Source organism: Primulina tabacum, chromosome 10, assembly GCF_025594145.1.
Source record: "Primulina tabacum isolate GXHZ01 chromosome 10, ASM2559414v2, whole genome shotgun sequence".
NCBI classification, from domain to species: Eukaryota; Viridiplantae; Streptophyta; class Magnoliopsida; order Lamiales; family Gesneriaceae; genus Primulina; species Primulina tabacum.
In genome coordinates this window covers 5,056,289-5,069,365 of record NC_134559.1, presented here as the reverse complement: position 1 = coordinate 5,069,365, position 13,077 = coordinate 5,056,289, and the positions used below count along the sequence as shown (strand labels likewise).

General features: G+C 36.3%; 3 protein-coding genes across 3 annotated transcripts; 1 reads left to right on the top strand and 2 right to left on the bottom strand.

Annotated features, from left to right (window-relative positions):
• Positions 1–3,144: 3,144 nt before the first annotated feature.
• On the bottom strand, positions 3,145–4,024 carry LOC142506096 (uncharacterized). Its single transcript, XM_075619245.1, has one exon. It carries the CDS (start codon positions 3,954–3,956, stop codon positions 3,366–3,368), a length of 591 nt encoding a protein of 196 aa, XP_075475360.1. The 5' UTR covers positions 3,957–4,024; the 3' UTR covers positions 3,145–3,365.
• Positions 4,025–4,295: 271 nt separating this feature from the next.
• On the top strand, positions 4,296–10,817 carry LOC142505640 (uncharacterized). The gene is made up of 8 exons (XM_075618710.1): positions 4,296–4,856; positions 5,503–5,862; positions 5,941–6,200; positions 6,720–6,861; positions 7,029–7,400; positions 7,517–7,648; positions 8,157–8,285; positions 8,397–10,817. Exons 1-8 carry the CDS (start codon positions 4,677–4,679, stop codon positions 10,455–10,457), a joined length of 3,636 nt encoding a protein of 1,211 aa, XP_075474825.1. The 5' UTR covers positions 4,296–4,676; the 3' UTR covers positions 10,458–10,817.
• A 48-nt stretch (positions 10,818–10,865) lies between these two features.
• On the bottom strand, positions 10,866–12,550 carry LOC142505641 (uncharacterized). The gene is made up of 2 exons (XM_075618711.1): positions 11,541–12,550; positions 10,866–11,175 (listed from the first exon to the last, which is right to left on the bottom strand). Exons 1-2 carry the CDS (start codon positions 12,166–12,168, stop codon positions 10,973–10,975), a joined length of 831 nt encoding a protein of 276 aa, XP_075474826.1. The 5' UTR covers positions 12,169–12,550; the 3' UTR covers positions 10,866–10,972.
• Positions 12,551–13,077: the final 527 nt, after the last annotated feature.

Here is a 13,077-nt window from a genome sequence, read left to right as displayed (position 1 = left end):
TTTAGAGAAGAAGAGAAAGTTGGAGTGATGGAATGTGTTTGTGAGATCATATTTATAGGGCAAAAACTAGCCGTTTTTTACCATTTATGACCGTTGGGGTACAAAAAAAATAAAGGTATGTATTTGTATAATTTTATGGTAATAATATGATATATATAATATTAGACATGTTTAAATAATTATGTATATAATATCATAATATTATAATGAGTGTCATAATTTATTTTGTTTAAAAATCTTATAGGCTTTTATACTTGTCGTATCCCTTACCGGGAGTGTGGGATGTCGTCTTAACATCCTCCCAGGATTTATAACAAGTTTATGAAAAATTTATTTTTATTATTTCTAATAATAACATTATATTGTATATTAAATAAATACACAATAAATAAATAACAGTAAAATAAATATAATTATTTTTGTTACCTTTTTCTTCTGTTTGGAGCTTGGAAAAGTATGTAGGACTTTTAGAGCTTCGTGCTAATAACGTGTTGTGAAAAAGTAAAAATTTATGGTAAAAAGTAAAAATCTCAAACTCTCAAAATTTACCAAACTACACACTTTATAATATTTTTCTCTCTACTCAATTGTGATTTTCTTCACAAATGAGAGATCTATTTATAGGAAATCTTTACAAATAATCCAAAAATAAAATACATCATTACCTACATCATCACACACTAATTTTCAATATTTACAACTCTTATTTTCAACATTCAAATATTCAACATTCAAATATTCAATACACACATTTTAAATATTATTTTCCAATAAAAATGACTTCATTCTCCCTTTATTATATATAAGAATATATTGGAAATATTTCCTTCTCTCGTGTAAAAGTCATTCTCGTAGCCAATCATTTAACGACAAGATCACCTTCAACACCCAAAACCACATGTGTAAGGTGATGAATTGTCTATGAATATTACATTGCTTACATGAGCGACAAGTGTTGAACACAAACTATAAGTTTTTAATATTAAAAGGGTAAATGATTTTTTTATTAATTAGTCTAATTATTTATGTGATCTCGAAAAATACATATATCATATCGAAAATTACTGATGTAATATAGAAAATTATGGGCTTGTGTCTCATATATTTTGATTCAATTGATAATGTGACTTGAAATTGTTAATTTGTTAGATGTTAAGTCAAACAGTTGAATTAAAATAACCAAAAATTAAAAGCCCGAGTATCAAAATCAAACTTTAACATATTAATGAACCAAAACTCAAATAATAGCTCTTTTGTAAAACTGTATCATGGATCTTTATCCGTGAGACGGATTAATCATTTCTATATTTACAATAATAAGTAATATTTTTGACATAAAAAGTAAAAAAAATTCATAAGTGACCCAAATAAGAAATTTGTCTCATAAAATTGACTCGTGAGACCGTCTCACAAAAGTTTTTGTAAAACTCAAAATTAAACAAGTTAACTTGGTCCAATTATTGATGTGATATTGAAAATTACAGACATGATACCGAGAATTGCTCATATAATATTGAAAATTGTTGGCTTGTGTTTCAGATATTTTGGTTCAATTATTAATGTGACGCTGAAAAATAATGATGTGCAATTGAAATTGTTAATTTGTGAGATAAAAAGTAAACAATTGAACCAAAATAACCAAAAATTAAAAGTCAAAGAACCAAAAGCAAACTTTAACACCTTAATGAACCAAAACTCAATTAATAAGTCTATTGTGAAACAATCTCATGGATCTGTATACGTGAGACGGGTCAATCCTGCTTGTATTTACAATAATAAGTAATAATTTTGACATAAAAGTAAAACTTTTTCATTGATGACCCAAATAGAATATATGTCTCACAAAATTGACTTGTGAGATTGTCTCACAAATTTCTTTGTGAAACTCAAAATTAAACAAGTTATTGGACAAAACATATATTGTTTCTTGTTTAAAAACGATTTTTTAGTGTGATCATAAACATTTGGTAAGGAATATGGCCACGAAAGGAATGTGATTCAATCGAGCACAAGCCAAGCCAGATCATATATCTTTTAAACTGTTGTTTCCTTAAATAAATAAAACTGAAATTGCATTCACATTCTTTGTAATATACTCGAACTTGATGTTCGTGCCTTATAAGACAATACTACCATCACTTGGCTCAACGAGCCGTAAAATTGCAGTGTGTGAACGGAAATTTAATAGACAAGGACATTTCACCGATGATCAAAACCAATAATAGCAAACACTGACCAATAAAAGACAAGTAAATGCAAATGTTGAGCAAGACATCGTCAAGAAAACTAGGTATCCTCGTTCCAAATATCCTAAATTCTACACAAGTACTCGCATTAAATTCTACACAAGTACTCGCATCGACTGTCAATGAGATTTTATTGTCAATCCCATCTGTCACAGGTTACACAACCACCCGAGTTCATAAGACTTTCCACATTGACATTGTTAGACTGCTCGTATATGTTAATGGAACAGTTGTAGCATATGCATTTGCCATTGCCTGGCAATGGCTCAACAGCACAGAAAATAAAGGGAAAGGGGAATTCATCCTTCTTTTTGGCTATGAACAAAGTTTGGTCCTATTCCTCCCATCTATTCAATGCGCTAAACACATCTTACAGAGCTCAAAATATCATAGAGATGTTTATAACAGCTTTATGTCTGAGTGGAAAGCGAATTAAATCAACACATCACATATTAAAATCATAACATCTCTTGTCGCTAACCAATGACAGTTACTAGGGAAGTCCTCACCCGACCCATGTACACCCTCGTGCAGTGGCGACCAGCCCGAAGACTGTTTCTACTGTTAGGCTCATGGGGCCAGATGACGAAGGATGAGATGATGATGACGAAGGATGAGGTAATAAAATCAATGATAAGACTCTGATTATTGTAAGTCAAACGTGTGAGATGATGCAAATATGTTGAATCTCATATCGTAGCCCCAACAGCATAGCTACAACTCTATGCATCAGCATTAATATGGCTTTGATACCAGCTCAGGTGGTTCAATCCACAGTTATGAAATCAAATACTAGTGGCAGCTCAAATCCCATTATTTTGCATTCATATCAATAACGAGGCTCATGGGATGGAAAAACAATGATGGGTAATCATGCTAGAATCATTAAATTGTTAAATAACATAAACAAACGGATGAATATATATGAATTTTCCACATACATATGAATAATGTTGACAATTTGTTTGTAAATCAAAACTACTAGATTGAAAATCCCAACAATTAAATGTATAGTTCCAATTATTAATCAATCCTTCTAACGACATCGTCTAATCATAATCCCTTGCAAAGAGAGAAAATAAATCATTACCCAAACGCGTGAATCAATCAATCCATTACTCAGCTCGATTTGGGATCGGGCATGGGGAAAAGTCCAGCGCCAGCAGCCCCTCGCGGCGGAGAAAAGCCCAAAAACTTCTGCAGATTCGTCCTTATGCTGATCGAACACAGCAGATACAGAAACGCCATCGAACAATCCGTCATGTCATCCCCCAACAACCCCCTATGACTCATCTTCTGCACCAATTTTATCGGGATAAAAGGGATTTTGGCCACAGCTTTGCCTTCGAACAAACTGTTCAATAACCCGAAAACCATGAACAAGACCATGGCCACGACCGCGCCCGATTTGAACTTGAACAAGGACAAATCTCGGCTCGATTCCTTCAATGACGTCTCGACCCGGTCGATTTTCTTGGTTCTGGATGACTTTTTGATGAGATTCGAGGATACCGAAGTGGCATCGGATGTCTTCATAGTCTCGAGTTTCTTGGACGCTTTGTCTATCGTGGATTTGAGGGATTTGTAGGAGGAAGTACGATAGATGAGTAGCCACGAGATGGCTTCGCATACAAGTGCGGTGCAGATGGAGATCCAGACCACCGTGAGGCTGTCGGAGTATCTGAAAGTGGAGAATAGAGTCGACGCCATTGGGAATCTTCAGAGATCAGAGAAGAGAATCTGCCCACAATTTGGTCACGGTTCATATTTATTAACCTTTTCGGTCTCCTTGTTCAATAAATATCAGGTTTTTCGTGAGACCATATTATTGATATATTTTTGTGATAGATCAACTTGATTTATATATAAAAAAAAATTTAACATGATTTATATAAAATTAAAATCAATATTTTTACTATCAAAAATAATATTTTTTCGTGAATCGTTTCAGTTGGATATTTGTCATATAAATTATCAATGAATAATATTATTTTTTTATAAGAATAAAATAAAATATTTAGAATTATATATATGCGTGTAAAACGGCAAGCATTCGAGAAACAAATCTCATCTCCGCAACCTCTCTCTCTCCCAACCCCATTTCCCAATCCATCTCGATCTCTCCTTAGAATTAACCTTCAAATTTTGATCTCGTTTCAACCACTAAATCTGGTTCACATGTGTGCGTACACGTATAACTGTTATATTATTATTTTTATTGATATATATTCCATTTCTGCGATATTACTTTCGGTCATTTGTTGTTTTTGATCTGCAATTTAGCTTGTTTTCGATCTGTGTATGACGAATAATCAAGCGGTGACGTATCATTTAATCCGCGTGATTGGTTAACTGGATAATTTTGATTCGGACGGATGGTGAGCGGAGGCGAGTTCTTCTGAGCTGATGAAGAACTGAAATTAGGGGAAAATGCCAGGAATAGCGCAGAGGATTAATAATATCACTGAAGATAGTATAGATAGTGATTGTCAGAATCCATTGGTGGGGAATGGAATGGTTCCGTTTCATTCATGCAATGGATCGTCAGGTTCTGATGATGGATTCTGGTTGAAGCATCGCGATGACGTGAGCTACAACCAGCTACAGAAGGTATATGTGTTTGCTTTTAATTTTAATTTTGATGACATTTTAGAAATACTGAAGTAACATGGGTTTATGGGTGTTTTTTTTTTTTAATTCGATGGATTGATTCGATTTGGATCTTTTTCTTTGAATTGTAAAGTTAATCTCTTAGGATAGCAAGTTTACTGAAAGTGTATTGATAGTGTTGGTATGGATCCATATTATGTGGGAATTAGATGTACATACATGTATGCTGTTTATTTAGTTCACAATTGTTTTCGAAAGTTTTAGATTGATTGTGCACTATGGCAAAACAATTAACTTCCGTATTTGTTGGGTCAACATTTGGATTGCATCCCGTTTTGATATTTAAATATATCTTTGATTCCTGCAGAATAATGTAAGAAAGCTCCATATGTTCTCCGAAAATTGCCCATGTTTGTAATTATGTTATATATTTATCTGCACTATTATTGGTAAATTTATTCATGTGCTTAGTTACCATTTCGTATCTCTGTTATGTTGTTGGGTGACTAGTGCATAAATAAACTATCAAGTCTCGTGATTCTGGGATTATTCTTGTACGCCTTTCTCCTTTTATTATTATTGCTACTTGTTGGCTAAGCTACAAGTAACTCAAATAGCCATGGACGATATTCTTTGTTGTTTGCAGTTTTGGTGTGAGCTGACGCTACAAGCTCGTCAGAAACTTATGAGGATAGACAAGCAGACATTATTTGAGCATGCTCGTAAGAAAATGTATTGCTCCAGATGCAACGGGATGCTACTTGAAGGTTTTCTTCAAATTGTCATGTATGGAAAGTCACTAAAGCAGGTTGCATCTGGTGGACAGTGCTGTGTAAAAGTCACAGACAATCAAAATGATGATGACTTATGTATTGACAATGGCTGCTGCGATGATTCTCTAGATCCATCCGTCCATCCATGGGGTGGATTAACCACAGCTAAAGATGGAACACTCACACTATTGAGTTGCTATCTTTGTTCAAAATCTTTCAAGGGGCTCCAAAATGTAAGTTTTATTTCTATGCTGTGATTCTATGTATTATTCCTTCGGGGAATATCATTAAATTTCTTTGATTTGCATCAGGTGTTTGACAGTGCTTGTGCAAGGGAAAGGGAACGTGAATTGATTTATCCTGATGCATGTGGGGGTAGTGGTCGAGGCTGGATAAGCCAAGGAGTGGCAGGATATGGTAGAGTGCATGGAATAAGAGAAACGTGTGCTCTTCACACTGCCAGATTGTCTGTGGAGACATTGGCAGATTTCTGGACCGCCCTTGGAGAAGAGACTCAACAATCTCTTCTGAGGATGAAAGAAGATGATTTTGTTGAAAGACTTATGTATAGGTGTGTCATTCTATAACAATTTGACAATTTTGCTATCTCGAGATGTCTATCTGTAGCTCATGCAGAGCTCTACAAGGAGTCACGTTATCTACATTCCATGAAAATTGAAAGCTATTTACTTCCTTGAACTCTGTTCTTTATATATATATATCTATATATATATATATATATATATATATAAAATATATAATCCTTTTACCCTCATTGGTTGAATTATTTTTGTTATAACTAGAAGTTATTATTTGAAATTGAATATGCTAATTCAGGCATATCGCATGCATTCATGCAGGAAATTCATTCATTGGCGAGTAACCTTATAGATGGAAAACATAGTGTATCGTTAGCTTTTGTTTGACAGAGAGTACTTATATTGTTAACTGGTTGCGTATTGACTATTAAAACTTCAGTATGTAGCAGATGATAGAGTCCATATATTCTGGTCTTCATGATCACAAAGATAGAATGTATTTTGGGTGATCACTTTTATGCAAAAGAGGTTTATAAACTTCTTGTTTGCAGGTTTTACCGTAAAAGGTTTTGTAGAGATTGCAGGAGAAATGTTATACGAGAGTTCAAGGAGCTGAAGGAACTCAAGCGCATTCGAATGGAACCTCGTTGCACAAGTTGGTTTTGTGCCGCAGACACAGCCTTCCAATATGAGGTGTACGATTTGGACTGTGTTGCTGTTGTATACTCCCTCTTTGTACATACAGTTTTTGTGTCATGAGAACTGCATTGATTATTCGATTCAAGTGTAATTTTGAATTCAAGTTATGGTTGGCAACTATATTTCTAGAATCATAATGTGTATGCTGTCTCAATCATCAGGTATCTTTTGATACAGTTCAAGCTGACTGGCATCAAACATTTTTAGATTCTTTTGGGGCATTTCATCACTTTGAATGGGCTATTGGAACTGGAGAAGGGAAATCTGATATTTTGGAGTTTGAAAATGTTGGCTTGAGTGGAAAGGTTCAAGTGACTGGTCTAGATTTGAGTGGTTTGAATGCCTGCTACATAACCCTGCGTGCTTGGAAGAAGGATGGACGCTGCAATGAATTATGTGTGAAAGCTCATGCTTTGTGTGGGCATCAATGCGTTCATTGCAGGCTTGTGGTTGGTGATGGATTTGTTACAATGAAAAGAGGGGAAAGCATCAGAAGGTTCTTTGAACATGCAGAGGAGGCTGAGGAAGACGAGGTAAACCAAATGTCAGATTTTTTCTTTTAGGAATATATGCTCCAAATGTCTGTTTTTGGTTCCTTTCCTGTCTGTTTGTTCTCATTATATTCGTATTTTATTTTTGTGATTTCCAGGATGATGACTCAGAGGACAAGGATGGAAATGAGCTTGATAGTGATTGTTCCCGACCCCAGAAACATGCGAAGAGTCCTGAGCTAGCTCGAGAATTTCTCTTAGATGCTGCAACTGTCATTTTCAAGGAACAGGCATGTTTCTTTTCTTCTTTCCTCCCTAGCTAGCGGCAGCTTTTAAGTTCACTAGCAGGAACCTACCTATTGAAAATTCTGCTGTCATTTAATTTGTCATTCTTATACATGACCTGGGGATCCTGGGACTCCATTGTTTTTACTATATTAATTTTTGAAATAAATATTTTTTGTTCTGTGTAATTAACGTTGAATTTTGTATGATGACGTGTGCTTTATCACATGTATCATTCACTCAAGACTGTGGCAAGTTTTTTGTAGATGTTTGTCTCTCAAGTTTCCTTTAGAATTAGTCGGTGAAAAAATTTTACTACAGGAAAGTACCTGACAGATGAATCGGTAACTCAATTCAAAACTTGAACAAGTATACGTATGGAAATAACACAATTTCTTCAATTAATGAAGTTAAGTTGTTATGGAGTGCTTAGTTGGCTGGTTTATTTATTTTTCATCTAATCAGCTTGTCCATTATCAAGAGTTTGCTAACTTGGCAGTGCATTTTCTGTAGGTTGAAAAAGCTTTTAGAGAAGGTACAGCCCGACAAAATGCACATGGAATTTTTGTATGTCTTGCTTTAAAGCTGCTAGAGGAACGCGTGCACGTGGCGTGCAAGGAAATTATAACTTTAGAGAAGCAGGTGTTTAATCTATGATATTGTCACGGTCGTGTCTAGCTATTGCCCTCCTATTAGAATTGAATTTCTTAATTTGGATCCATAATTGATCGCTTTCAATTTTTTATGCTGCAGATGAAACTTCTTGAAGAAGAAGAGATGGAAAAGCGTGAAGAAGAAGAACGCAAGGAACGCAGGAAAATTAAAGAAAAGGAGAAGAAACTCCGAAGAAAGGAGAGGTTAAGAAGTAAGGAAAAGTGGGAAAATAACTTTGGTACTGAATCAAGCATAGATTCACTCACTCCTGATATTTCAGAGGAATTAATGCAATGTGTTGACGAGGAAGCAGATGTTTGCAGCAGTGACTTGGTCTGTGAAACACCAGTCAGTCCTTTGTCCCCTGATACTCGAGATAACCTGCTTTTTACGGACTACATTTACTCAAATATGGTCAAGCACTCTGAAAACAGTGTGACTGAGGAGGAGTTTGGAAAGAGGAGAGACTGGAACTCCTGTCTCCTAGCTGACCGTGTTAAATACACTCGCAGGAAGCTGAGGTTTCGCAAAGATTCCCAGCCAGAATTAGGTTTGAAATGGTCTGATAGGAAAAATGGTTCTTCAGTGTCGGAAAGTGGGGCGATCATGAGCGGTTTTGTATCTAAAAATCATGCAGATGTTTTCGATTCTGCAAGAAGCATTAGTGGTTTCAATAGGCCAGAGTCTCACGTTATAAAAGTAACCCAGGAGCCAAAATATGGAATTAAGTCCGTGTCACCATCAGATTTATCAAAACCATATCACCGCAGCAACAAGTATCCTCAACAGGAGTCCATACCTGAGATTTATGGGCGACATAAAAGCAAGTTCATATCTCGCCACCTGAACCCTCCTAATATTAAGAAAGTTTGGGAACCATTGAATTCACGAAAGAAATGCATTCAAGGCAACTCAGACTCTGATGTTACCTTGAGATCCACACCCAAAATTGAAGCCCCCGAATCATCTCGTGCGTCTGGTTCTGATGAAGGGATATTTATTCCAGTTCAAAACAATCATGTTTATAATGATGTAAGAGGGTCGACAGGATCCATCGCTGAGAATTGCAGAGAAACAGAAAATGTATTCCATGCAATAAAAAAGCCTTTACAATGTTCAAAGGAGGCAGTAGCAGAGGATCCCAAGATACGACCTATGACAGGATCTCCGCATGGAACACCAGAGTCGTCAGTTATCAGTTCTTCCAACTCTGATAACTACTCATGCGTCAGTGAGGGAGACAGTAGCACATCCTCTTCAAACCCTCAAAATCCAGAAACCATATCCATATCAGATTCAAAGGAGGTCTCACAAAACTTGGATGGGAGAGAAAGTGCATGTTGCTTCAAAAATGAGGAGTTCGCTGCTTGCCGCAGTGTTGTGATAGATCACAGCACAGAGAGAGGAGAGGACACTAAGATCCAGGGACCTGATTCCAGGAGGACCATTTCTTTGGGAAATTTTCCTTCAGAAGCAACCACATATGACAACAGGAGATTAAATGTCAGTTTGGGAGCTGCTCATCCTCCAAACGTGCTTCCACATTATGCATTTTTTCATGCCCCGCCCGTTAACTGTTATCAGCCGAGTTCACTAAATTGGCCAGCTGGTTCTACCAATGGATTAATGTCCTTACCTCACACCAACCACTATTTATTCCCGAACACTTTTGATTACGGTTTGAATGGAAATGCAGGATTAATGCAGTATGGAACCTTACAGCATCTGCCACCCCCATTGTTGAGCCCTACTCATATACCCGTTTTCCATCCAGTCGCACAGGTTAAGAGTGTTAGCCCAAAGACTCATACTAAGGTTTCCAATCTAAATGAGCAAAAAGAATTGCTACAGAACATGGAGAGTATGGCTGAAACTGATCGGAATCCTGCAAAACCACCAATGGTGGTGGATGCCACGCAGAATAAGAAGTCTAACAAAGTGGTTGTGGGGGATAATCAGGGTTTCTCTCTTTTCCATTTTGGTGGCCCTGTAGCTCTTTCGACAGGGTTTAATGTAGATACTGCTTCATTAAGAGAAGGAACTACTTGGGATTCTTCTGCGAAATGTCCTGATGGTGATAGTTTCTTCAATAAGAAAGATGCAATCGAAGAATACAACTTGTTTGCAGCCAGTAATGGCATAAAATTTTCACTCTCCTGAAGTTTTGATTCTTTTATTTTATTACTCTGAAGTGAGTGATTCAAGTGGCTTCAGGTTGGTATTTTTCTGATTTCGTTATCGAGTAGTGGAAGCTTTGAGCGCTTCGATATAAAGCAGTTTTTTCATACCTGAGAACAGAGTGATGGAAGATTTGAGTGCTCTACTTCGATTGGTCTTGGGAGTACTATTTTTTTCTTTTTTCTTCTTTATGGGAAGAAGGCCGTGAGAGAGTTTTAGAGACTTCCATTTATGTTTGGTGGTGATTTTACTTCATTTTTTTTGTTTGGCCCTCTGCAAAAATTTTGTTGCGACATAATATTTGATCATTACTTGAACGATTTCATCGCTCTTTCGCTGGTTGCAGACGGTTACTTCATGATTTGACATGACATGGCTTGGCATTGTAGCTTTTGACAATTGTTCTCCAAAACTAACGCAGATTCAATGTTCAAATGCCACGAAACAAACCTGTTCTAGATCAAATGCAATAACAATGGTACATATGTTCACTTGTCTTACTTTGTGTTGAGTCTCAGAACGGCTGAGTAGAATCTAGCAGGTTCGTCCACAAATTCAACCACTTCAAATGAATGCTCAGCTGCAACACTTCGCAACATCGTTTCCTCTGGCAAATTGGAAACCACCACATCTGGATACTTAAGTCGTAGCTCTTCTACCGCTTGCCTTCCTTGAGGATGGCTCATCACAACTCGCGCACCTTCAAATGATCCAAATAAACAACAAAATAAAAATTCAGCCATCGGACCTCAAAAGGCGAACAAGACTAGCTTAGTTTTACAACATACTACGACCAGGAGTAAAACAGTGAACAAGAATAGAAATGAGCCCCAAGAATTACAACTTAAAGAATCAAGCTAAAACATGGCATTGTTTAGTATTCCGTACAGTCCATTGCTATAGTTTGAGATTTGAACAATCGATCAATTCAACCAGCATATTGAAACATCCAACCAAAACTAGAAATAGTAAAGAACAAGAAGACGGAAATGTAAGGAGGAAAAGTATCAGAATGATCATAAAAATTTCTAAACACCCAAAAAATTACAGGAAATTCAATGTTACCTGGCAAACAACGCTTGGCAAGAGCTCCAAGAACCTCATCGAGATCAAAGGGTAGACCAGGGAGGAAGTATAGGAATACTACACCAAAAGGTGTCCACTTCTCAGGTACATTTATCAGTTCACCTTGCCAGCATTTGACCTTGTCATATTTCTCCTTGATGCAAGCCAAAGTTAAAAGAGAATCATGAACGACAAGTAACTGTTCGATAGGTGATACATCAACAAGTCTATCCACAAATGCTTCAGAACCAATGGAGACCAGAACCCTCGAGGTTTCCGAAATGCCTCCAGCAGAGATTATTCGGTCCATCTTCAGTCTATGCTCTTCATCAGAACTCGGGTAGTCTGTGTCAAGAAATGACCAATCCTTCTCTACAAAATTTTCAAATTGCACCACGGAAACCGTCCCCTCGTTTGAAGAAATTGTCCCGCAAACGGACCATCGATGTGAACGTGCAGAATTGAGAGAAACAAGAGGAGATCGAGTTTCATGGGAAGGTTGGTGATAAAAGTGTGAGTAATGATAGCCATCCACATTACCAAGAGGCCGAAACTGGCGATAAGAGGTTACTACATGGGAGGGTGGCTTAAGTGGAAGAAATGAAGAGATTGAAAACATAGAGCACATAAAAATCAAATCTTTAAAAAAAGAGTTATACTATGTAAAATTTATTTCTTGAAATTACACCGAAGAAACAAAACCCAGATAAAGTAGAGTTCTTGTTTATGCCTGTATCATCCAAGATTACTAAAATCCCACTGTCCTGCTCTGAATACCGTCATTCAATATCAGACTTTTACATCAATCAGCCACAGAACATAGAGTTGAAAGAAAAAATCCTAACAGACCAAGAATCTTACCAGTTGATACCTGAAAGATTAACAATTATGCAGCGTTGGAAGAGCGATGGAAATAAGAAGCTGTGATTATTATCCTCAAGGATTTGCAGGAGCGAAGCAAGGAAATACAAATAAATTTATGTCGTGCTTGTGATTAACGCGATCTCTCTAAGTTCGTTAGATCCTTGAAAAGTCGGGTGATGTTTTGAGAAACAAGAAAGTTAAACACAAATAGTGTTGACTGAATTGGTTAAGGCCCAACTTGGGTAGTTTTGGGCCTTATTTGGTCCAGAAAAGAAACGAACCAACGGGTCTTCAAGCCCAATAACTAACAGAACGCCGTAGGAGACTTTTAAACCATCTATCAAACTTGAACGCACAAACATTTTAGACTAATTTCCAACTAAAACCCATGACATTATTATTATTTCTCCTACAAAAATCCGTTCTTTTTTTTAAACCAGAAATCCAATTTGCAAAAAACTAGCAAATTTTTCCTGAAATTACCTATTTTAATTTTAAATAAAGAATTGATTACATTTTAAATTTCATGATTAAATTGGCCAAATATTTTATTGTTACACTACATACATTAACATAATTTTTATTTTGCATTCAAGTGAATAACAATCGAATTTGTATTACTACTAGCGTAAAAGGTTATTTATCTTGTGATAAAAAATAATATTAACCAAAA

Excerpts from the sequence above, each read along its gene's own strand:
- LOC142506096 (XM_075619245.1), bottom strand. The coding sequence starts at position 3,956 with ATGGCGTCGACTCTATTCTCCACTTTCAGATACTCCGACAGCCTCACG.
- LOC142505641 (XM_075618711.1), bottom strand. The coding sequence starts at position 12,168 with ATGTGCTCTATGTTTTCAATCTCTTCATTTCTTCCACTTAAGCCACCC. Across the intron at positions 11,176-11,540 it reads TGCCAAGCGTTGTTTGCCAG|GTGCGCGAGTTGTGATGAGC; the intron begins GTAACATTGAAT and ends GATCATTTGAAG.
- LOC142505640 (XM_075618710.1), top strand. The coding sequence starts at position 4,677 with ATGCCAGGAATAGCGCAGAGGATTAATAATATCACTGAAGATAGTATA. Across the intron at positions 6,201-6,719 it reads GTTGAAAGACTTATGTATAG|GTTTTACCGTAAAAGGTTTT; the intron begins GTGTGTCATTCT and ends TCTTGTTTGCAG. Across the intron at positions 7,649-8,156 it reads CTGTCATTTTCAAGGAACAG|GTTGAAAAAGCTTTTAGAGA; the intron begins GCATGTTTCTTT and ends CATTTTCTGTAG.